This window comes from Muscardinus avellanarius, assembly GCF_963383645.1.
Source record: "Muscardinus avellanarius genome assembly, chromosome: 20".
NCBI lineage: Eukaryota > Metazoa > Chordata > Mammalia > Rodentia > Gliridae > Muscardinus > Muscardinus avellanarius.
The window spans coordinates 20,997,202-21,020,611 of record NC_137806.1 but is presented as its reverse complement, the minus strand read 5'-3'; the positions used below and the strand labels follow the sequence as shown (position 1 = coordinate 21,020,611).

The window sequence follows — 23,410 nt, the reverse complement described above, 5'->3', positions numbered from 1 at the left end:
TTTGCTAGGTTGTCCTTGAACCTGTGGTCCTCCTGTCTGAGCCCCCTGAGGACTAGATTTACAGGTATAAATGCCTCTGTGCCCAGCATAAATGGAATTTCTAAGCCAAGCATGTTGGTGCATGACTGTGATCCCAGTATTTGGAAGGCTGAGACAAGGAGGAACACAGATTTGAGGACAACCTCAGCAACTTAGCGAGACCCTGTTTCAAAATTTTAAAAAATAAAAACAATAAAAAGGGCTGGGAGAGTAGCTGAGAAGTAAAACACCCCTGGGTTCCATCCCCAGCACCACCAAAAAATAAAAAGACTTGGTTTCCTGTTCCAGAGCACATGTTCCTATTCTTTCCCTCTCTTGACCTTCATCTTTTCCTGTCAAAAGAGTTAAAATAACATCTACAATAAAACAAAAAACCCAAATTGCAATCTGTGTCCAGAAATGTCTCTATGACACGGTAGATTTTAGTAATTACACGAGTACTTCATAATCACCTAGGTTGTTATTTCTTTCTTCTTTTTTATTCCTTTCTTGCTCTTTTTTTTTTTTGTGTGTGTGTGTGTGTGTGTGGTACTGGAGTTAATTTCAGAGTGGGGAAAAAATGGACCTCCCAGGACTCCACATCCCATGAAAACATCCTATTAGTAAGGATGGGGTTATAGCTGAGCGTGGCGGACCATGCCTGTAACTTCAGTACCTGGAAGGCTGAGAAAGGAGGATAGCAGGTTCGAGACCAGCCCCAGCAATGTAGTGAGACTCTCAGCAACCTAGCAAGACCTGGTTTCAAAACAAAACAATAAAAAGGGCACACACACACACACACACACACACACACACACACACACACACACGGGCTTGCAGAGATGGAGTGTTTGGGAAGAGGGGGTGGGGGTGGAGGCGAGGCAGGTGGGCCAGCAGGCGGAAGGAGGGAGACAGACGCCTAGAGTCTTGCTCGTCGGGGAGTCCTGGTTTCATGAGCAGACGAAGCAGAAGCTTTGATTGCAAGAGACCTCACTTTTCTCATTCCTTATTTTTGTCTCCTAGCTGTGGAAGACAGAAAATTGTTCATAGGAATGGTTTCGAAGAAATGTAATGAGAACGATATCAGAGTGATGTTTTCTCCATTTGGCCAGATAGAAGAGTGCCGGATCCTCCGGGGACCAGACGGGCTGAGTCGAGGTGAGTGTGCTGTGCGTACAGTCTCTTTCCCTCTGTGTCAGTCAAGGTAGATGTAGGCAGCACGTACGGCAGGAGGTCACCCCGCAGCCCGTCCCGTGTGGCGAAGTTCACTGTAGCAGAAGTGGTCACCTTTGGTTTCTCAGGTAGGGGAGCTTTGAGCGCCAGCATATTAGCTCAGGTCGCTACTGTCACGTGAGACCCTGACAGTCGCCCACTCCCTATGCGCCCCTTGTCAATCTCAGATTTGGGGGGTGGGGGATGGGGAAGATGAGAACAGATATTTGTTGTTTTAGTCTTCTGTGCCTGAGGGAGGCATTGACAGTAGGGTCCTCTTAGCGACCCACACTAAGAAACCGTCCATGCCACCTGCAGGGTGGAGCAGATTCAGGCTCTACAAGATCTTAGAGTTTATTTTCCAAGAGTGCTCCCCTAGTCTCCAGCCCAGGGAGTTTTTTAAGTGACAAAAAAATGGCTGTCCTGAAAAAGACTATAGGCTCTTCTTTGCCACCATGGTCCATGCAAAAGCTGCAGCCAGAGCCATGGTGAAGAACAGTATTTTTTTGCAAGCAACTTCACAAAACAGAGGGAAACCGCCCTTTCTTTTTCCATGTTTGTCTCCCCTTGACAAGACTGCAGACCTACTTCGTTAAACCCTCACGAAGTTGACATCCAGTGTTAACAGTTGTCTAACCGGTTTCTAGTACTTTCAAAGTGTATGTGTGTTTTTATATACATATATGCATATATCTTCAAAAACATCTCAGCTCTTACGAGAATCCTCTATTTTTGTGCCACGAAGAGGGCATCATTCTATGATAAGTACAGTTACTGGTGCAGCTTCCGTGGGCTCATCGGGAACTGTGTTCATTCTTGAGCTCTGCTTCTGGGCCAGCTCTGACACCCAAGCCACGTGCTGAAAAAGCAAATCAGGCCCCCAGTACCAAGGTGCTACCTCTCGCCTGTCTTGCTAGTTTTACCAAATTTCACCACCAAGTGAGGAAGAACATTAGTGTTTTTGACCTTTTTCTCTTTAGACATAAAGTCTCACCATGTCAGATGCTACAATTGAGGGCCCGGAGAACAAAGAATTCCACCCACATCCACCTCCAGAGCCTCCAAATGGAGGAAAACTGGGTGGAGGCGGAACAGCGCCTAGCTTTTGATTTCCTGGATTTTTTTTTTTTCTGAGGGTGGTATAAAGTGGGAGAAAAGGAGCACAGCATGAAAATCACAGTTTATGCATTCTCTAACAATTCTGAAAGGCTTATTATTAAACCCTCGCTTCAAAGATGTGACTCTCTAAAGCCTAAACAAGGTATCGAGTGTGGTCCCTAAACAACAGGTCCAGTACCTGAGGCCCTCCTGTAGCTCATCACCTGTACTGCTAGCCGGAATAGTCCCTGGTGTGATGGACAGCACTGGCTCCCAATAGGCTACCAGCAGTACCAGCCTAGCCAGTTAACAATGAGGACTTCTCATCCAGCCCGACCACCTGGTCCTCCCACAGTCCCTTTGAGTATGTAAACCATCCATCCACTTAGGAAGTCACACCCGGAGTCAGAATACCATGAGAAAAGGCAGGCCAGGTGTAGTGGTGCACACCTGTAATCCCAGTACTTGGGAGGCTGAGACAGGAGAATCTCAGGTTTGAAAGTAGCCTCGGCAATTTAGTGAGACTTTCAGCAACCTAGTAAGACCCTATTTAAAAACAAACAAAAACATTTTTAAAGGGCTAGGGTATAGCTTGGAGGTAGAATGCCCTGGGTTTAATTCCTAGTATCACAGGAAAAAAAATAAAAGGAAGCAGAAAAAGAAAGAAAAAAGAGAAAAGGAAAGGACAGGGAAAAAAAAGCAATGTGATTAAATAAAATATGTGGGAAAGACATGATTATATTTTGTCATCCCTTTCTGCTTCCAGTTTAACCAGAACCCTTTCCTCCGCTGTACCTCAGTCTCCCTTCAGTGTTAGCACTGTTCATTTCAGTCCCCACAGTGCCGAGCATGGAGAGGCCCTGCAGATAAAGGTGCTGAGGTGTACGCAGCCTGTGATGGGCAGCCCCAAGAGCGGCCCCACCTCTTTTCCCAACATCCCAGAGCCCAGTGACGACTGCTTCCCCATTTGTGAATGAAGCAGTGGAAAGGCCTGCCCTCCTCCTCCTCAAAAGAATCATTCATTCCCAGCACGCGGCCTTTCCTTTAAGCCTGACACTGAGTGGGGTGGCCAGTTCCTACTCTCCTTCAGCTCGTCTTGGCCTACTGATTGCATGACTGTCCCTGTCCTTCCAGGGGGACAGGAATGAACAGGGCTGCTGCCCCAGAGCATCCAGAGCTCCTTGAGCAAACGTTACTATTTCTGCACAGGAGGTTTTAAAGCCGCCACAGTGTTCATGGGAAAGAGCAGGACACCCGGCACTTAAAAGGAGAACTTAGCTAATTTGACGTGCCGTTTGGTTGATTAACCAGCACTTGACACCAGAAGCAGCCTGCTCCAGAAACAAGTTGTGGGAATCTTCTCATCAATATTTTATGCAAATGCTGGCTCAATGTAAAGAGGAGAAGACCCCTTCTTTTATTTTAATGGAAAAGTAATTTCTGGTGAACTGATGAGAATTCCCCACTGGGGAGGGGGAGAAATTACTCATTTATAACTATTTGTTCTGAAATATAAAGGCAGGCAGTGGCACATTTTACAATTAGCTGGACCCAGGGAATCCTGGCTGCAGGAGCCTGGCCCCAAATCAGTGCATTTGTTAAAAGAACAATTCCCTTTCATGATACTGTTTTGCTTTCATCAAAGAACTGTGTTTTTGGGGGGCATGGTGGCACATGCCTGTAATCCCAGTATTTGGGAGGCTGAGACAGGACGAGTGCAGGTTTGAGGACAGCCTCTGTGACTCGGTGAGCCCTTCGGCAACTTAGCAAGAGTCTGTTCCAAAATAAAAAATAAAATGGCTGGGGATATAGCTGAGGCAGAATGCCTGTGGGCTCATTCCCTAGTGACTGCAGTTTTCGATCACAGACCCCTGAGTGTCCCCTGCTAGTGGCCCTGTAGATGAAGGGTGAAGGGTGCAGCCAGCAGGTGGAGGTGCTCAGCACTTCTTTCCTGCATGCTTATTGCTGGCTCAGCTGTTTAGAAGATAAGTACATGAAAATTAAGTAAAACGAAAGCTTGGCTGCTCTGAAAAGTACTTCCCAATACAGGGCGAGTCTAGACACTATTCAGTAAGAAAGTTTTAAAATGAAACCATTTAGTGAGGCCTGGTGGTGCATGCATATAATCCCAGTCCTTGGGAGGCTGAGATAGGAGGGTCACAGGTTCATGGCCAGGTTCAGCAACTTAGGCCTTCAGCAACTTAACAAAACCCATTTCAAAATTAAAAAGAAATAAAAATAGGACTGAGAGTGTAGATCAGAGGTAAAATGCCCCTGGGTTCAATAACCAGTAACACGCACGCACGCACGCACACAAGCACATACACACACGCACACACACACACACCCTGTTCACCCTGTGATTGTGATGACCTGACTGCAGCTCAGTTTCCTGTGCATAGAGGAGGTGATAGCCTCGCCGAGTCCCCCATGCATTTGTAATGCCACATCTTCTCTGCCACATCAGTAGTTTCAATTCCTCCCTGATCCACACTACACGGAGGTTTCTCAGACTTGCTGACTCGGTCGGTACCCCTGCCTCATCAGGAGTCATAACTGTACTAGCCATAACCCTGGAAACTTTAAGCTAAAGTCATTGTCTTAAAACAAGAAATCATGGTCAACATACTGGGCGGAAGGAATCTTCCCAAGTCCAGTCACTTCTCACCAGCAGCGGGCCACACACCCTCAGCAATGGTCCCGACTCTCTCCTTGGAAAGCGCGCAGCACCTGCCAGGCACAGGAAGCTGCTCAGCCAGCACAAGACTCTTCCTTGCTGTAGGTAGCATGCCCATATCCAAGTACGCCCTCACCCCCGTTGGGGCCGTAACCCCTCTGCTGTCTGTCTCGCTTTGGAAAACATGGCTTGTGATGCTTTGACGCAGTTTCGTGGTACCCAGAGCATCCTGCAATGGCAGCTCAGCCTTTGGAAGCTTGTTGAGGGAACTTTTGTTGTGAGAACAAGCAGGGGACCACCCTGGCCATGCAATTAAGATGTCCTCTCTCAAAGGCCAGATTTGACGTTCCTAAACCAAATGCATTACTCTGATGCTGTTGACTTAGCGTGTTGATTTTCTGAAACATACATGTCCTCACTTATCCATGACTCTGCGGTCAGAAGAGGCTGCTTAGGTCCAGCCTACATGGTTTTCTGCACCATGGCAACCAGATGCCTGTAACTTGGAGACAATGAGGAAATTTATTTCATTTCCTTTTCCCACTAGCTATAGTCAGGTCTTCACTACCATTTAAGGCAACTTTCTGCTTGTTTAGGAATATTCCAGCTGTGTTTATGGTACTCCAGCATTCCTCTGCCAAAACCCTTGACAAATGAATTGGCAATATTTTGGAGGATGCTGGAGTGCACAGACTAGATTTAGCCTTTAAATCCTTATTTGTTTCCACCGTGTCTGATCAGGATGTCAAGAGAGGATTCTTGACTACTCGGCCACATAGAGAAGATTCAATTCTGATCACACTGCAGCCTGCTGCCCACACAATACCTGAACATTTGGACTTGTGTTTTATCACATACCTCCTGGATTCTTGACTGCCTTTTGCCATCCTGATGTCAGTACAATCTTCCAGTCCCATCTCAGTGATGAGATTTTGCCAGCTATTGAGTAGACCCTAGCTTCTACCCATCCACAAATGACATAAATGAGGGCTCTCTCCATGCAAATTTTAAATAAACTAAATGAGGACTCATTTTTATGCCCCACTGCTAGGCTAAGTTTGGTCAACCTTGCTACTGCTAAAAAGATACAACAAGGAAAACTGGCTGCATTGATACCTTTCTTTGGCTGACCAGGAATATCTAAACACATTTCCATAGGTGGAAATCTCTTTCATGCTGCACAAGTTCTTTTAAATTGTGCTTCTTTCAGTTGAACTGTAGCAGGCTGCTGTACCTCTTTCAAAGAAGTAACAGAAAGGCAAGAGGCCCTGGTATTGTTTATGCTTTTAAAAGTGCTGTACAATTTTCTTTGGAGGGAGGAGAGTGCGGAGCAAGACTTCATCTGTAAAATTCTCTAGCAGCTGAAAGGAAAGAGAGAACACCTGAGTTAAAATACCCTTTCACTTGAAGTGACAAGTGTAATAGATGTGTTCCCAAATCTTCTCTGTGACAGGGCTACATGCTTTCCTTAGATCCTGTCTGTAGGAGGAAGATTATTTCATGAACCCTTTCCCCAGTCAATCATCTACCTGTTTTAGCAGCAAGAAGGCAATCTCACGGAAATCAGAGGAACTCAACCCCTTTCATTTTTATTAGCAATCTTTGATAAGTCTGAGAGTGGAGACAGTGAATAACTGCAAAGTGAATTACAAGTTGGCCACGTTTACCGATGGATTTCTTCCTCTGCTATTATTTATCTGGAGGTTTTAACGCAGTGGTATACATATACATACCATCGTAACTGAGCCAAAAGAAAAAATGCAGCTCCATTACTTTGATACTTGTACTCCCCCCACCCAAACACTACCACCACCCAAGTTTGATTTCACCAGAATTTTGGTCAGTTGCCCTAGAACTGATTGCTGAGTCGGCACACTTAGCAGTCCAAACTAGTAAAGGACCAACACTATGAGATCAGAGCTGTGTCGCATTTCAACTCAGGGAACTACTCCTTTGCACCCAGAAGCTGGTTTTTAGTAAAATAGGGGACCCGTTATGAGCAAAGGTATCTCTGTCCAATGGAAAGCCTTCTGGTTGGCTTGTGGGAAAAGGCCAGCAGCCAGTTTCAACGGTAGGAGCTTATGTGATTTTATGTTAGTAAAAAAAGGTCACAGATTAATCCAGGCGTGGTGATGCATGCCTGTAATCTTAATACTTGGGAGGCTGAGACAGGAAGATCACAGGTTCCTGCCCAGCCTCAGTAATTTACCGAGACCTTCTGCAACTTAAGGAGACCCCGTTTCAAAAGAAAAAGGACCAGAGGTATAACTTGGAGGTAGAATACCCCAGGGCTCAATCCCAGTACACGAAAAACAAAGTCACAGATTTGAGGCCTAATCCTGAAGTTACCACTATTATTTTCAGTGGGTGAGAAAAGAAAATGAGAATCTATGTACAGGACTACCACAACTTCCTGTTCTAGTGAAATTACAAAGGTTAACAATCTACTATTCCGAGAAACATTTGGTTCCAGACTTGCTTTACTTCATCCAGAGTGGCAGAGAGAGGGACATTCTTCAGCGTGTACTACTTCCCCTTTATAAATGACAGGTAATTTTTTTTCCTCTTAAGTAATTGAACGCAGCGCATTGCGCAGAACTTGACAGAAGCCCCCAAGGAGACAGCTCCCACTCTCCCTGCACCATTGCTCATAGAATAAAAAGGTTAAAGAAGTCATCAGATTTGTCAGATCACTTTTTTGGATGGGGTAAGGATTGTATAATTAGAAGCATCAGTCGAGTTTTTAATTGCAGGTTTCATAGAGGAAAGGGCAATGGTTCAAGTTTATAGAGATTTCATTTTTATTGTTCGAGTGCTAATACTTTTCTTCTGAGACCTGCTAATTGCTTTATCTTTCTCACTAAGTTACTTACAGAAAAGTTCTGCTCGCATGAAATTGTGGTAAATGCATAAACTGTGCCTTATTGATTCTTGTTGACATTTTACATGTTTTTAATGCATTTTCAACCTCCATTTGGAAACTGTCCGTTTGGCACATGTTCCCGGATAATAAGAGCAAATGAAGTGTATGGGATCGTCTTTCTGGACTCTGGAAAGCAGAATTAGAACAGGCTTCACGCAGTGTCAGCTCTATCTTCATGAGATAATTTTCTGTAGCCTTCATTGTAGTCTCCAGGCAAGAGATAGAAAAATAAAAACTTCTTAGCGTTATTCTCTCTGTGTGATGTCAGTGATGATCATAACATTTTCTCAGAGATATTACCTTAAAACAGATGGTAAATTTGTATAATTTTTGACTTTCCGTGTCAATATGGAAGCCAGCAGAGGTACCATCATCTGTCTCACACCCTATTACACACATCATGCAGATGCCTAGAGAAGGCCACTAAATTGCTTTTACTGACAACAAAAGCTACAGTCAGCCAAGGAACAGGCAGCATGTTTAGACAGGAAGCTTCATCAGCTGCTATCCTGTCTGAGAACTAGACCGAACGGAGGCTCCTTAGGACCAGCTTAATCAGGAAGTAAAAATGGGAGGAATTTCCCATGTGCTGCGAGTTTGTTGTGTATTAAAGATGACAGCGTGATGCAAAAAAAAAAAATGCATTGACTTATTTTCATGACTGGATGTCACTGTGCGCTGGGGTAGCGGGCAGGCACTGCTTTCTCTTACTGCTGTTTGATTAAAAGGTGCTATGACAGTATTGACTTGATAATCTCACCAGACCCACGTGCAGAGCAAAAGGAGAAAATACGTTTTAAGACTCACAAATTGATTTCCACAAACCAAACCATCTGTTGGTTGTCTGGATGCAGAACGTTCTTCTCTTTTGCTTATTGGCCACAGGGGCAACGATCTCAGATCGTTGGTGCCAGAATTCTGCTTTCTTGCATTCCCTCCGAAATGACAATAGGCTTCAGACCCTCCCTGTTTAGATCTGCCTCATTTGGAAATCTTTTAAGTAGTAATAATAATAATGTTTTGAGGAAATTGAGTGGAACACTAAATTATTCTCTGATACCTAAGTTCAAACTGTGCAAGGCTAAAGAAGCTGAAAATCAATGCACTTTTAAAGTCATTAGAGACCATAAGTGAAATAGGTCTGTATTGCTTTAGCTGAGCTTTTAGTGTGCAGTGGTATTATTATAAAATCAGCCTGAATCTGCATTAATTTCACAGTCTTTTTCTCTAAGAAGCCCAAGGGTGCATGATGAATAAAATGTAAATTTCAGAAGGCAGTGTTTTTATTAGTGGAAAGGGCGATGAGCCATGTCGTTGGAGCGGTGACCTGCGAGGTGGTCTGTGCCACTACAAGGAGCAGGAACCGGCACTACAGAGTCTAGTTATTTTACAGCACAAGAAAAAATAAACATGGAAAACTGTATGGGGCTCACAGACATTCAGAGAAATACGCATCGTCTTGTGTATGGTAGACTTTAGATCAAATCGCTGATACATTTCAAACAGTCACAGCTTTGAAAAGTCATGAAGATTTTTATACAAACAAATCCAATGCAAATTTAAATTTTTAACCTATATGTATGCACTGTAAAATATTCTCAGAGTAATAGAGAGCATTTGTTTTCTTAATAATTTATGAGTTGTTTGTAATGAATTTGGTATATTTGTTTGCATTTGAATAACATCAACTTATATTTTTACATATAGATTTTTTTAATTATCCAGAAGGAATTAGATATATTTATTTGCTGACATTTTGAGCTCTTGAAATTTGCTAATTTGCCTTGGTGTGAGGTTTTTTCCATTCCTTAAACATAAACAATAAAACCTGAAATACAAAGCCTCCGTGTGGAGACGCCCTCAGCGGAAAGATTACAGGCCAAGGAGAGAATGAAAACCAGCGACTTTTTATTTTAGAAAATGCAAACTCGATCTTGCTCATTTCAAGCCCTGTGGCAGAAAAAGAAAAAAAAAAGAGAGAACTTCCTCCCCTAGCATCCACTTAACAACTAAACTAGTGAATAAATCTTTCTCTTGGTCGGATTAGCAAGTCAGCACTGTGGATAAAAAAGCAAACTAGGACGAAGCCAAAAAGAGAGAAGTTGTTTATTTTCATGTACTACTGAGAACGGTGTCGTCTTGTGGCGGTTCTCGTAGACTGTGTTGGTTTAACAAGCGTCCAACCCTTTGTCTTGTTGTTTTTTTGTCTTTCCTGCTCCCTGTCCCCTTGTTTCCCACAGGCTGTGCGTTTGTCACATTTTCTACAAGGGCAATGGCACAGAATGCAATCAAAGCCATGCATCAGTCTCAGACCATGGAGGTACTGTATCATCTGCCCTTTTTGTTTGTGCAAATGATGGGGAATGGTAAAGCAATTCTCTCCTGTGTGGATTGTTCACATGACAATCACAGATTTAACCCTCGCCATCTCGCTGTTCATGCATTCATACCCGCCTCCTCTCCCCTCCCTCCCTCCCTCCCCCTCCCCGCTCTTTCCGCCTTCTCTCTCTGCATTGCCCCCCCCAATGACTTGAAATGCGTTTAGTAGGAGCCTTCCACTTTCTCTGCCGTTATCTTTTGAGCCTTTTCTGGGGCGGCCCAGGTCCTGCGGTGTGAAGGCAGGAGGCGCTGTAGGCAGTGTCGGTCTGGACCTGAAGGATGGAAGGACACCTGCCGCCCCGGTTGGTGGATTCACCTTAAGAACCCAACCCACATTGCTGGCTACTAGCCCTGTCCAAAGTCACAGAGTTCTTTCATGCAGAACCAACTTATCGCAAACGTAGTCAAATAGAATTTTGTTTTTGCGTCTCCAGAATGTTGGAGAAAGTGACTACTGGTCCTGCTTAATGGTGAAATGCTAATTTATGAGAGTTCCCCCCCCCCAAAATCAGACTCGTCTCTTTCCTTAAAGATGAACAATAGCAAAGAAACCTTTTTAAAGGCTCAAATTTGATCTCCTGATGAGAGATAGTGGCTCTAAGGAAAGATAAATTCGCTGGTGTGGATGCCCACCTGCAAATGAAGATAGACCACCCTTACTGTAGTCTGTGATTTGGGTCATGGCCCTTCAGAACTTTGCACAAAAGCATTCCAAGAGTGATATGCCATTACTTACTCTGTATTGTCTGATAGAATCATTTAGGAATGCATGTTCTGCTGTATTCTGTACACCGTATCTTTGTGTATGGGTGATCTTCTCTGGAGGTGGTGGCTTTGTGGTGTTATCTGAAGCTATGTTTTAATACTTTGGAAAAAAAGATATTTTTATTTTATTTAATGTGCAAAGAAATTAATCGTTTGAGCTTCTTTTTGACTCCCATTTTGTTGGGGTTTTACTTTTTGTTTGTTTGTTTTTGTTTGTTTGTTTTGTTTTTTTTTTTTTGCAATGCTGCATCTCCCAAAGCATGCTGGGAGCTAAGTGATCATTATGCGTCATGTTTTGTGGGCAACTTTCTTGTAGTGAAGCAAAAGGGGGCGGGCAGGGGGGAGGAGTGTGCATGGCATTGTCATTAAGTGTTGACTGTACTTTTCTGAGTTGTGATATCAGCATTGCAAAGCCTACTGTCTTTTGAACATCATTTGACTTTGATATTCCTAACATATCTTATATAATCAATGTGTTTTCCTTTCAGTGCAATGCATTTTAAGACACTCCCCCCCATACCTGAAGGCAAGCTCAGGTGAAAACCAGCCATGATAGGAAATAATTGAAATATCTAGAAACCCAGGCTTGTGCCACATGCAGACACATATGTGACGGAATTTGGGTTCCCCCTTCTCTTAGGCTGATCCACTCTTGTAGATTTCCAGCAACTTTTTTCAGCTTGGAGATTCAAATATGAAAGTGCTGTTCGGGAAAAAGCAAAAGTCTTCCTTGAATTTACCCGCCATGTATGCATTTTATTCTTAATTATTTTTGTTTCCTGTAATTTAAGGAGTTATGCCCAGCTTGTTCTCCCCTTAGATAAATTTTTAGCCTCAATCCTTTTGAACTCTGTTAAAGACATTGCCATCCCATGCTGTTACTCAGATGCTAGAGAAAAAGCTGGTGGCGTCTGGATGCCCTGAGTCACTACACAGGTGCTGAAGTAAGGTGGCCCAAACCAAAGGACACCAGGCCTTCATACTGAGATCTGTTAGAGAGACGGGGGGTGGGTGGCTTAATTTTTGAGAAACCCGTGATCCTTTATTATGCATATCTTTATTATAAAAAAAAATTAAGCCAGGCATGGCACCACACTACATACTTCTGGTAATCTCGGTACTTGAGAGGCTGAGACAAGAGGATCACAGATTCAAAGACAACCTTAGCAACTTAGCAAGGCCCTCCACAACTTATTGAGACCCTGTTTCAGAATAAAATAAGGCTGGGAGATAGTTCAGATGCAGAATACTCCTAGGTTCAATTTCCAGTAATACACATGCATGCGTGCGCGCGCGCACACACACACACACACACACACACACACACACACACACACAGATTAAATTTGGCATACACATTTTCCAAATTGGGCATTCACACTTAGAGGGACTCGCAGTCACTTTAGTTTTTTAAAAAGTTGACCTTTAGACAGATTATATACAGTGCAGTTACACTACAAACGACTACAAATGTACAGCTAATACAGTTAAAGTTGTTTGTTTTTTTTAATTAATCACATTATTTTCAGGACTCTGGCATGCATCTTTAAATAAGATGTATAATCTAATTTAAAAGAATATAACTATTAAAAGAGTGAAGTCTTTTAAACATTTTTATATCATACCTTTTATTTCTCCACTTTCCTCCACTCTGTCCCCACCTGTTTTTTCCTTTTTCATGGTCTAAACAATCCATTTTAAAGCCATAATCATGAGTCTAATTTTCTGCTTTTATATAATTTTTTAGTACGTAAGAAAGAAAAAATACAATAAGCGTACTCTTAGGAAGAGCTGCTGCCGTTTGTTATGAACACATTTGATGCAACAATAGCAACTTTTCTACACAAAACCTTCTCTGTGTTTCCTTCTCCAGAGGACTTTGCCCTCTTAAAAGTGCTGGGGACGCAGTTCAGTGGTAGAGCGCTTGCCTAGTGTGTGCAAGGCCCTTGGTTCAATGCCCCGCACTGTAAATACATAAATGCATAAATAAAGTGATGGAGCACTGAAATAAAAAGCAGATAATGAAAAAATCAAGCACAAATTTTCTTAATGGAGAAAACGTCTTTTTCTTGCAAACTAGTGACCCTTAGCATTCTGGAGCCTGTAGCTCCCCGGCACGGTCACCTCGCTTAGCTCACTTTTAAAATCCCTAATAAGCCGGGCGTGGTGGCGCACGCTTGTAATCCCCGCGCTTGGGAGGCGGAGACAGGAGGATCGCGCAGGTTCGAAGCCAGCCGCGCTGGCGTAAGAGACCCTGTTTCAAAAATATAAAATAGGTCTGGGAGCGTAGCCCGGAGGTAGAAGGGCTTCCAGGAACCCCAGTACCACCAAAAAATAAATAAATAAATAAATAAATAAATAAATAAATAAATAAATAAAATAAAATAAAATCCCTAATAACAAACATGATGGCCTCATGTTCTGGGAGCTACATGCCCCCAAAACTATCCCAAATGATAAGGGGGGATACAAGTTTACTTCCTAGAAGAAAGTACAATGACCCCAAAGGCATGGAAGGAAGAAGCTCGTTTAAATAGACCACATTTCTGAGAGGAAAGAGAGCTCTCTTTCATGCTTATCTTCATAAGAGGTCTTATTGGATCACTAGGGTAGAATGCCTTCTTTTTTATCTCAGCAAAATGTAACAGCTTTAAGGGTGGTAGACTGTGCAGGCAAGCTGTACTGGAAAGGAAGAAAGACTGAGGAGGTGGCAAGGAGACACATCTTTGCTGAGTTTGTACCCAGTGGCAGATGTTTCAAAGGTGCTTGGGATGAAGGGCTGTGCTTGAGGTAGTAGGCTATTACTTTCCCTGAAGAACAAGTCTACCTCAAAGATGAAGCCATCCCATCGCAGGACCTTTGTCCATTTCTTTCTTACTGCCCCTACTCCTTGCCTTTTAGAGGACATTAAAACTGAAATACACTGCTACAGTGGCGATATGCCTTAGGGAAAGAATCCAGTAGAATCCACCTTCTCCACTGAAGCTACCTTTCCTTGACTAGAATGGCTTCTGGTTCTTTTTGGTTTGCCGTAGTTCTGGAGATTTTGGATAAAGGAGATGTGATGTGGAAAAAAGAAAAGAGCCCTTTCTGAAAACACGCGGACAGTTACGGTGGCCAGTGCCTTTGTTTTCTGAATCTCCTGCCTTTGTCCACGTTCCTAAAATGAAATAAGCTTCTCCCTGTTGTTACTGGATCCATGTGATTCCCACAATCCCAATGTCCAAAATTACATAACTGAAAACGACAGGGGAATAAAATGAACAGAAGGCATTTTTATTCCCATCACAATTATCCCTCCCCCCTTGTCCTTTGCTCTCCTGTGAAAACAGGCTAACACACAAAGACAAGGCTGTCCGTAAGACAAGGGAGCCTTGAAGCTTCATGAAAGATTAAGGTCTTTTGTCTCCAAAGATGTCCTGGAAGGTTGAAGGAGAGGCCAAGAAAGGCAGTTTAAGGACCAGAGCAAGAAAGCAGATGGCTTCCTCAACCACCCGATCCCCCAAAGAAACCAAGACAGAACCTGGAATTTTCTGTTGCTAGTACTATGCAGAGAAGGAATATCAAACCATTCTTAAACCATTCCAGACCATCCTGTGCTCTGAGAGAGCGAGCCCCCGTGCTGGCTGGTAGTGAAGGGGATTCGCCCAGCTGTAACTTCCTCTTCACTTTCCGCTGTGTCTGACCACAGGGCTGCTCTTCACCAATCGTGGTGAAGTTCGCTGATACTCAGAAGGACAAAGAGCAAAGGCGCCTCCAACAGCAGCTGGCTCAGCAGATGCAACAGCTCAACACTGCCACGTGGGGGAACCTGACGGGGCTGGGCGGACTCACCCCACAGTACCTGGCGGTAAGTGCTGGAGACTCGCCTGGTCTCCATGAAGGAGGGGAAAGCGCCCCCGCGACTCCGGAAACCGCCTTTCCCTCTAAGTTCACAAAGACACTCATTCCCCATACAACTTGAGTCTCATTACTGAAACCAGTATGCATGCAGAATATTGTTCCAAGTTAAACTGCTTACCGTAAAAACCTGACTGATTTAATTCTTGCCTCTTGTGAGCTGGGCAAAGTCCCATAGGCTCAACTTCTAACCAGTATTTCAAGGCATCCTAAAATCCTATTTCTTCCAAAAGGCTCAGCATGTTTGGTAGCTGGTTATCTAGCCATAGAGAACTCTGGCTCAGAACTCGCTAACAGCAGGTTACCTGGCAGGAGCTGAACTAAAACCTCAAACTTTCAGTCCAGGATCCTGGGTCTTCCCAGTGGACTGTGTGGACGAAATCACATGTTCTTTACTTCATCCGTATGAAACCAAAGAACTCAGGCCCATGCTGGCCAGCAGACCTAATTCTTTGACCCACCCCTTATATTTCAGGGCTTCTAAGTGCCCACTTCCTGTTTCCTCTGTATAACTCCTTACTTTGTTGACGTCTTTATTGAAATACAGAGGCCAGAGTTTAAGATACTTCCTCTGGTAAGATCTAAACAGGACAGAGTAGAGGCCCCTAGGATGGTCCTTACTATAGCTGGAGAGTTGGCGTTTGTAGTAAGTACGTGCAGTGTGGGCCAGAAGGCAGCGAGTGCTCCTAATTTTTATTTTTACTTGAACAACTGCTAAGCCACGCTCCTCTACTCCATTTCCTTATTTATTTATTTACTTTTTACTTTGCTGTGGAAACTAGTGCTGGACTTCACATTACTCATATATTACTAATATAATTTCTTACTGTGAGTTCAGGCCTTTTATTCCAGGCTTACAGAAGCACGCACCCGAGCAAGGGCTTATGTTGTGTCCCAATTCTGCCATTTTACATTTTAACTGACTGTCTCAGGATTATATCATCCATTAGCTTTTCTTTGTAATCGAAACTGTATTATAGTGTAAGAAAGTCCTCCCTATTAGCTTGAAAGGCGAGATTATCCTATTTGTTGCCCAGATAAGGAAAGGGAGGCTCAAAGAAATTGAGTAACTACAGCTATGCAGGACCACTACTGCGGCCGGTGGAGCTCCGGCTGCCCGTGTTCCTGCTGCCATGCTGCTGAGAAGATCTAGTCCACCTTCTTACCCACCTCCCTCCGGCCTCAGCAGGGTCTGATATGTAATAGCTATTCAGGCCAGGCGTGGTGGCGCATACCTGAAATCCCAGTTCTTTGGAGGCTGAGACAAAAGGATTGCAGGTTTGAGGCCAGCCTCAGCAACTTAGCAAGACCCTGTTTCAAAATTTTAAAAAATAGTAATACAGTACGGCTGGGGTTGTATCTCAGAGGTAGAATGCCTCTGGATTCAACCTTCAGTGCCAAAAAATAAATAGATAGATGTTGGGAATATAGTAGTTATTGAATAAGAAGTACGCCTTTTGCTGTCTTTGTGTTATTAACAAAAGCATTGGCCAAGTTTGCTGCCACTTTCTGGCCATTTCTCCATCGTATCCCTAAAGATGCCGTGAGAGATTCGATCTCCTCTTGCCAAAATCTATATATACCCTGCCACATCTTCCTTGGCCTATCAGTCTAGCAATGTTACTAAAAAAAAAAAAAAAAAAAAATGCGTCTAGCTTAATGATTGGGGTTTTTTTCACAACCTTGTGCTATTCAACTGTTCACATACCATCAGCTTAGCTGTACGCACCAGAATTGTGTTCTAAGATTGACAGCATGCGGACCTTGCCATAGTTTGCGAGAGTCCAGCTTCGTGCCCCAGGTTTCTGAGAGCCTGCGGGCATATGCCTGCCCTGTGTATCCTCACACAGACCCTGTGCATCACTGCCCACAGACATCTTTGGCATGTTGTGGCTACTTCTGCAAATTATTTCCATCCCCGAAAGAGAATCTCAGCCTTATTTACAGAATACATTTTTATAGGCCATTTTCTATATTTTGACATGTGATGGGCACAGATTATTTTTTGCGCATGTTTGTTCTACCTTTTGCATCTGAAAAGTCCTTTCCTCTGGAAGGGATCTTGGCCTTTAAAGACTTTTCTACATTCATTTTGAGCCACATTCTGCTCAAAGATTGGTTATCCATGGAGATCATCCCTGGTGCTGGATTTATGACACTCCAGATATTTCTGCATGCCTCACCTGGTGTTGCTAATCTCCCTCAAAATATCTTCAAAGCTAATTGAATCTTACAACTTTCATTTTAAAATATAATATCTAAACCAAGAGTAGTGACACGTGTTTATAATCCCAGTATTTGGGGGTTTGAGACAGGAGGATTGCCAGGTTTGTAGCCAGCTTCAGCAACTTAGGCCTCCCTAACTTAGTGAGACCCTGTTTCAAAATAAAAAATAATAGCTGGGCGTGGTGGCGCACGCTTGTAATCCCCGCACTTGGGAGGCAGAGACAGGAGGATCGCGCAGGTTCGTAGCCAGCCTCACTGGCTTAAGAGACCCTGTTTCCAAATAAAAATATTAAATAGGGCTGGGAGTGTAGCCCAGAGGTATAAGGGTTTCCAGGAACCCCAGTACCATTAAAATAATAATAATAATAATAATAATAATAATAATAATAAAAAATAACATAGAGCTGAGGGTTTATCTTAGAGGTAAAATACCCCTGGGTTCAATCCCTAGAACCAAAAAAATATATATCTAATATGAGGAGAGGGGACTTGTAAGCAAGAGGTAAAGAAATTCAGCAAATCAAACCAAAGTAAAGTTTTTATTAAAATAGGCACTCCCTAGATTCTCCCACACTCTCTTCCTCACTTGATTTTCTTTTTCCTTTTCTGTGTAGATGAGAGAGTATGTGTGTGCATGCATGGAATGCCTACATAACATATTTTAAGGAGTTGAGCATGATAAGTGACCACTACAAACATATTTCTGGTTTTAGTGCCTGCAGCTCTTGAGTGCCGCAGTCTGACTGTCTGAGAATGGGGTTTAATCAGCCATCAGTACTCCACTCGCAAGGGCGTTTTCACATCACTTCCAGACACATCCATTCGTAAACTTTTCTTATTACAACAAAGAGACCCTACTTACCCACAGGAACATATGTTCTACTTCACACAGCTCCACAGAAGTTCTAAAAGTTATTTCTAAAATAGCCAATCTGTCTTGTTCCTCCTAAGCATACAGTTTCATAGCAGTATTTCAGGAATAAATGTGGGAGACCTGTATCTTTTGGTGTCTGTGTACACTGGAATACAGGAGGTAACTATGTGCTTCCTCCACATACAAACGCTATAGGTATTAATCTACCTTACCAAAAGTGAGAATTTCTGTACATCTAGACAAACGGCATAGCACCTAAAATAACCTACAACTCAGCTGAACACCTCAAAACAGAAGTCCCACGCCTTCACCCATAACGCTCACCGATTCGATGTGGCAGAGAAAATGTATGCGTATTTTTTCTTTTGTTGTCCTGGGGTGTGTGTACACGCACGTGGGCATGTGTGTGTGTGTGCTGGTTTCAAACCTGTGACCCTCCCGTCTCTGCCTCCCAAGTACTGAAATTACAAGTATGTGCCTCCATGTGAAAACTGTTTTTGAAAAAAGCTCTAGAGGAAAAAAATATACCTTTTTCACAGTCATATTAATTTATTTATTAAAAGCTTCTGAAGTAGGCCAGGCGTGGTGGCTCACACTTGTAATCCCAGCGCTTGGGAGGCTGAGACAGGAGGATCGCACACGTTTGAAGCCAGCCTCAGCTACTTAGTGAGACCCTGTTTCCAAATAAAGTATAGAATAGGTTTGGGAGTGTAGCCCGAAGGTTGAAAAGCCCCTGGGTTCCACATAAATTAAATAAATAAAATTTTTAAAAAGCTTCTGAAGTAGAATGCATAGCTTTCCTGTACACAGCATCAGATTAATCCCGAGCTTTGACAAAGCGTGCCTCTCCCTGCCGGTGAAGACGGTGGCTGACCACTCTCTTGGCCATCTGGCTGTGGCTGAAGCTGTGAGGCTGTGAACAGACACCCTGGTGTCTGGAGCCACCGCGATGATCTTCATGTTGGTCTGAGAGGCAGTAAAGCCGACACAGGATGAAGGAAAGTAGAAGAGGGAGGGAATGGACCTTGATTGACAGAGATGAGTTAACGAAACTAAGACTACCGAGAGAATTAGTCATGCCATGTTGGTTGCAATAGATTTAACACCTGGTTGTTAAAAAGAGTAAATTGATTAATTGTTTTAAGGCAGTCGTGTTAGCGAGTTTCCCCAGTGTCTGTGTTTCTTAATAGAGATTAGACATTAATATGGATTTACAGCCCCAACTCTGGGGACCTTCAGCCATCGCTAGGCAGTGGCAGCCGGCTGCGCCCATGTAAAGGAGACTGAATTTGCCCGCACTGGGGTGAGGAGGTAACTTGGTCCTCACCTGCACCTTGTCTGACTTTTGTGTGTTCTTTTACAGCTTCTGCAGCAGGCCACCTCCTCCAGCAACCTGGGTGCATTCAGTGGTATTCAGCAGATGGCTGGTGAGTCCCGGAGCACACTTTTTCTATTGACTGTGCCACTGTCTGAATTTGGGGTTGATTCAGAGGGCAAAGCAGAGACGCAGGGAAAAAGAAGAGCCATTACCAGACCTGGTAGCTTTCTGGTGTGGGTATAAAAGTCCGACTCAGATGCTCTGAACTGGTTCTCCTACCTTTGCAAGTTTTACCCATTCTTCCCAATGGGGCTGAGAATTCCTGTGTCATGTACTTTCTAGTGGCTGGTGGGTTTTGTTTGGTTTGGCTTTACAGTGCTGAGGATTGAACCCCCAGGGGCATTCTACCTCGAAGCTGTACCCCCAGCCCTATTTTTATTTTTGGTATTAAAACAAGGATGTGTGCACCTCTGCCCCACCAACAGAGGTCAGGGTATTAACATGTACACGCTGTCTGCTCATCTGATAATGAAGGGAAGCTGGAAGTGACTGTATCAGGTACCATGGAGCTGATTGCTCATGAAGTTGATGAGGCTGGCTCTGAACCTGCAGCCCTCATGTCTCAGTCCTCCCCACTGGGATTACAGCCACTAGACCTGGCTATTTTTTTTAATATCCGTTTACTAATGCATTATAATCTCATATCAAAATGCAGTTCTGAGTGATAGGGACATACATGCACACAGCACTTGGCGAGCCTCCACCGATCCCGCCTCACTCCCTCCCCTTCCCATCCATGATACTGAAATTGGCATTGATAATTTGAGATATGTACATAGGGTTTTCTCTAATGGGATTGATTACTGGAGAATTTTCAACAAGATCCCTATATCCAGAGGAGCCCAAATGATCGCCAGCCCTCTAAAATTTTAGTCAGAGGGAGCCAATAAAATGATCTGACCTCCATAATGAAAGCCAAGATTGCAAGGCCATGTTTGATACAGTTTGTAGTCCCTTGATAATGACAGACAATTAACAGGGTACCTTTTTTTCATTCTAGCACCCCAGTTGACAGAACTGTGCATCAGAAGCTTTTATATGAAAGTGTAATCTTTGTTCTCAGGAAAATCAAAGTGTGGCTGCATCTGAAAGGCAGCTTGTGGAAGGGTTCCTTTTCATAATGAGCTGTGCCAGGAGTCGCTGAGGCGCAGTGATTAGTGAAAGGTCACTCCTACTGTGCACAGTCCATGCTGATACCCCACCTTAACACAGGGCCAGCGTGCGCAAGAAATCAGAACACAGGTGCCCATTAACCTGCTGGGAGGAACACTTAGAAAGCTTTTTCCTTGTTTGATTCCAAAGAGTTGGGGAGAGAGGGCAAGTAAAAGAACAGATTTTTGGCATATGAGAATGAAGCACAGTTTGCTTTTATCAAGGACACCCTGAATCGATGCAATGAAACCTTAATGTGCAGAGTAAAAGCCAGGTTTCTTTATTCATTGCTATAAAAACTCCTTTTTTCCACGTCTTCCCCTTTGCTTTTTCAAATGCATCTTCTCATTTTTTTCTTGTTTTCCCTTTAAATCTCAAAAACTTTCAATAAGGATTGTCCCCAGCTGTGCTCTGAGATGGCCATCCCGTGTGGCCCACAGGCTAACACTAACTTGTCAGATGGGGCGTCATTAGCCCCCAATGAAAATGCCGCCCAGTGATGTGTCGGGCTTCAGATCTGTTGGCACCTCCAATTTACTGTACTATAGCTTTCGTGTTATTAGAAATCTTGAAATGTAATTTAAATTATTGACATGTATTTATGAATATAGTTGAGGAAGCCAGACTTGGGCCTAAGAATCACCATGAATGGTTAACTCATTTTTCATTCTATGGGGGGAAATGCAGAGACATTGGTTAATGACATTTAGGGGAGTTTTTGTACTTTAAAAGAAAAAACCCTCAATGGTAAGCTCTAAAATAAATACTAAGATATGTCACATTTTCAGCTGATGGGAGATTTGTTTCTCAGTTAATAGCACAGACCCACCCAGATCTAAAATTAGGAGCTTTCCTTCAAGGAAGCCGCAGGCTCTCCCACCCCCACCGCTGACTTATGCAGAGGTCACTCAGTCCTGAGGCTGCTGCTGAGCATGTCTTCCTGAGTGGATGGAATGCCTGTCATTTTTCATTAGGATGTGTGCGCCTCTGCCCCGCCCACAAAGGTCAGGGTATTAACATGTACACGCTCTCTGCTCATTTGATAATGAAGGGTAGCTGGAAGTCACCTTATCGGGTGCCATGGAGCTGATGGCTAATTTATAGGCATTCTGTAAATGTTTGGGACTTTCCAAAATATCAATTTCTTGTCCTCACTTCAGTAGCACATACATTAAAACTGGGACAACACAGAAAAATTAATATAGCCCCTACACATGCAAGTTTATGAAGGGTTCCATATTTGTTTTTGTTGTTTGTTTCTGATAAAAAAAATTAACAAAGACAGAAAAAAAAAATTGCATTGTATTGGCTTGACCCATAAGCTAAGTTATCCATGAAAAAAAAAATCCACTTCTTGGACTTGTGAAATTCAGCATTTCTGTCTGTACAGGCTGTGGACTTCCACTGTCTACCGTCATCTTGAATATTTAGAGTATTCAAAATGTATATGTCAAAGCTCTTGTCTTCTGGAGATTTCTATAAAATGTGCCCTCATGTATATAGGTAACCAGGTCTCATTTTCCTAAGTTTTTGAAGAAAAATGATATGACCTCTCCTACTGTTTTCATCGTATCCCAAAAGTAGGCCTTAACTTTTTTTGTGTGTGTGGTACTGGGGATGGAACCCAGGGGCATTCTACCTCTGAGCTATACCCCCAGCCCTGTTTATTATTCTTTACTTTGAAACAGGGTCTCCCTGAGTTGCAAAGGGCCTCACTAAATAGCTGAGGCTGTGAACCTCCATCCTCCTGTCTCCTCGCGAATCCCTTGCCTGGCCCCTTGTTCTTCTCTCAGTCTACACCAGCATCAGGAAGTGTTCATGGTGGACGGGTAAGAGGTTACTTCTAGAAGAAGCCTTTCCCGACAGCTCCATGCGGTAGGGTCCCCTCTTTTCTAAAGTTCTTCCCTTCTTCCCTCTTCATGTCTCTAACTTGGTGCTTAGAGACATGCTTGTTGGTGCTCCCGGCCTCTTGGTGAGCTCCAGGAGGGCCTGGCCCAGCCTGGTGGCTGCTGGACTCAGCCCTTACTCGACTGAGAGGCGCTCCTGGCTATTTTGAAGTGGATGAATGAATAAATTTGTCAGTTGACAGATGTAAATTTGTACTTTGTATGTATTCCCACTTAATGCCCAGTTTTTGAATAAAGATAGCTTTAGCCCTACATATAAACTAAAAACAAAAATAAAAATCATTAGTGTATTCACAGTGAGTTGCGAGGATTTGGAGATGGTTTGTCGGATATTTTTAAAACAGGTTACACAGATGAGTTGTTGAGGATTTGGAGAGTTTGTTGAGTATTTTTACAATAGGCTATGGAGTGCGTTGTCTGTAATAAACATGGTAGAAGCCATGTGATAATAAGATGAAGAATAATACCAAAAGGTCTGCCCCCAGCCTCTCCTGGTGTGGAAATACTTGTCGTCTGATTGGTATGGTGACGCTGTGAGGGAGAGCACACACCCAGTCCATCCACACATACAAATCTGCATGTATTACAGTGGCATATTAATAAACTCCATGTGTGAAATTCAGGTAATCCAGCTTGGAACACTATCACCAAAGAGAGTGAAATATTTTGGAAACCAATAATATTTTGGTGTGAAATAGCTCTCAAAACGTAACAGTCCATCCTTCAGGAGATTGAAGTTTATAGTTAAGAGTCTTAAAATGTCTCATTTATATGAGTAAAGCAGTTTCTGCATGTGGAGAAAATCAAATAAAGCCAGAAAAGAAACAGAAAAAGAAATTTTAGATGACAAGTTACTAAGTAGTTGCATCAATACAATCTAATGAGACATCAGCTATACTTT

At 43.3% G+C, this 23,410-nt stretch overlaps 1 protein-coding gene across 27 annotated transcripts in view; it reads left to right on the top strand.

Moving 5' to 3' along the window:
• Window positions 1-23,410, top strand: part of CELF2 (CUGBP Elav-like family member 2) — a gene marked incomplete at both ends in the record, with an annotated part of 565,297 nt that overhangs the window by 492,747 nt on the left and 49,140 nt on the right. For 26 of the 27 annotated variants that reach the window (XM_080717280.1, XM_080717283.1, XM_080717285.1 and 23 more), the window contains 4 exons: window positions 1,042-1,176; window positions 10,169-10,248; window positions 14,764-14,922; window positions 19,436-19,499. In XM_080717280.1, coding sequence (XP_080573406.1) covers window positions 1,042-1,176; window positions 10,169-10,248; window positions 14,764-14,922; window positions 19,436-19,499 — 438 coding nt within the window. The remainder of the gene's footprint in view (window positions 1-1,041; window positions 1,177-10,168; window positions 10,249-14,763; window positions 14,923-19,435; window positions 19,500-23,410) is intronic. The other variant, XM_080717276.1, reaches the window with a different exon arrangement.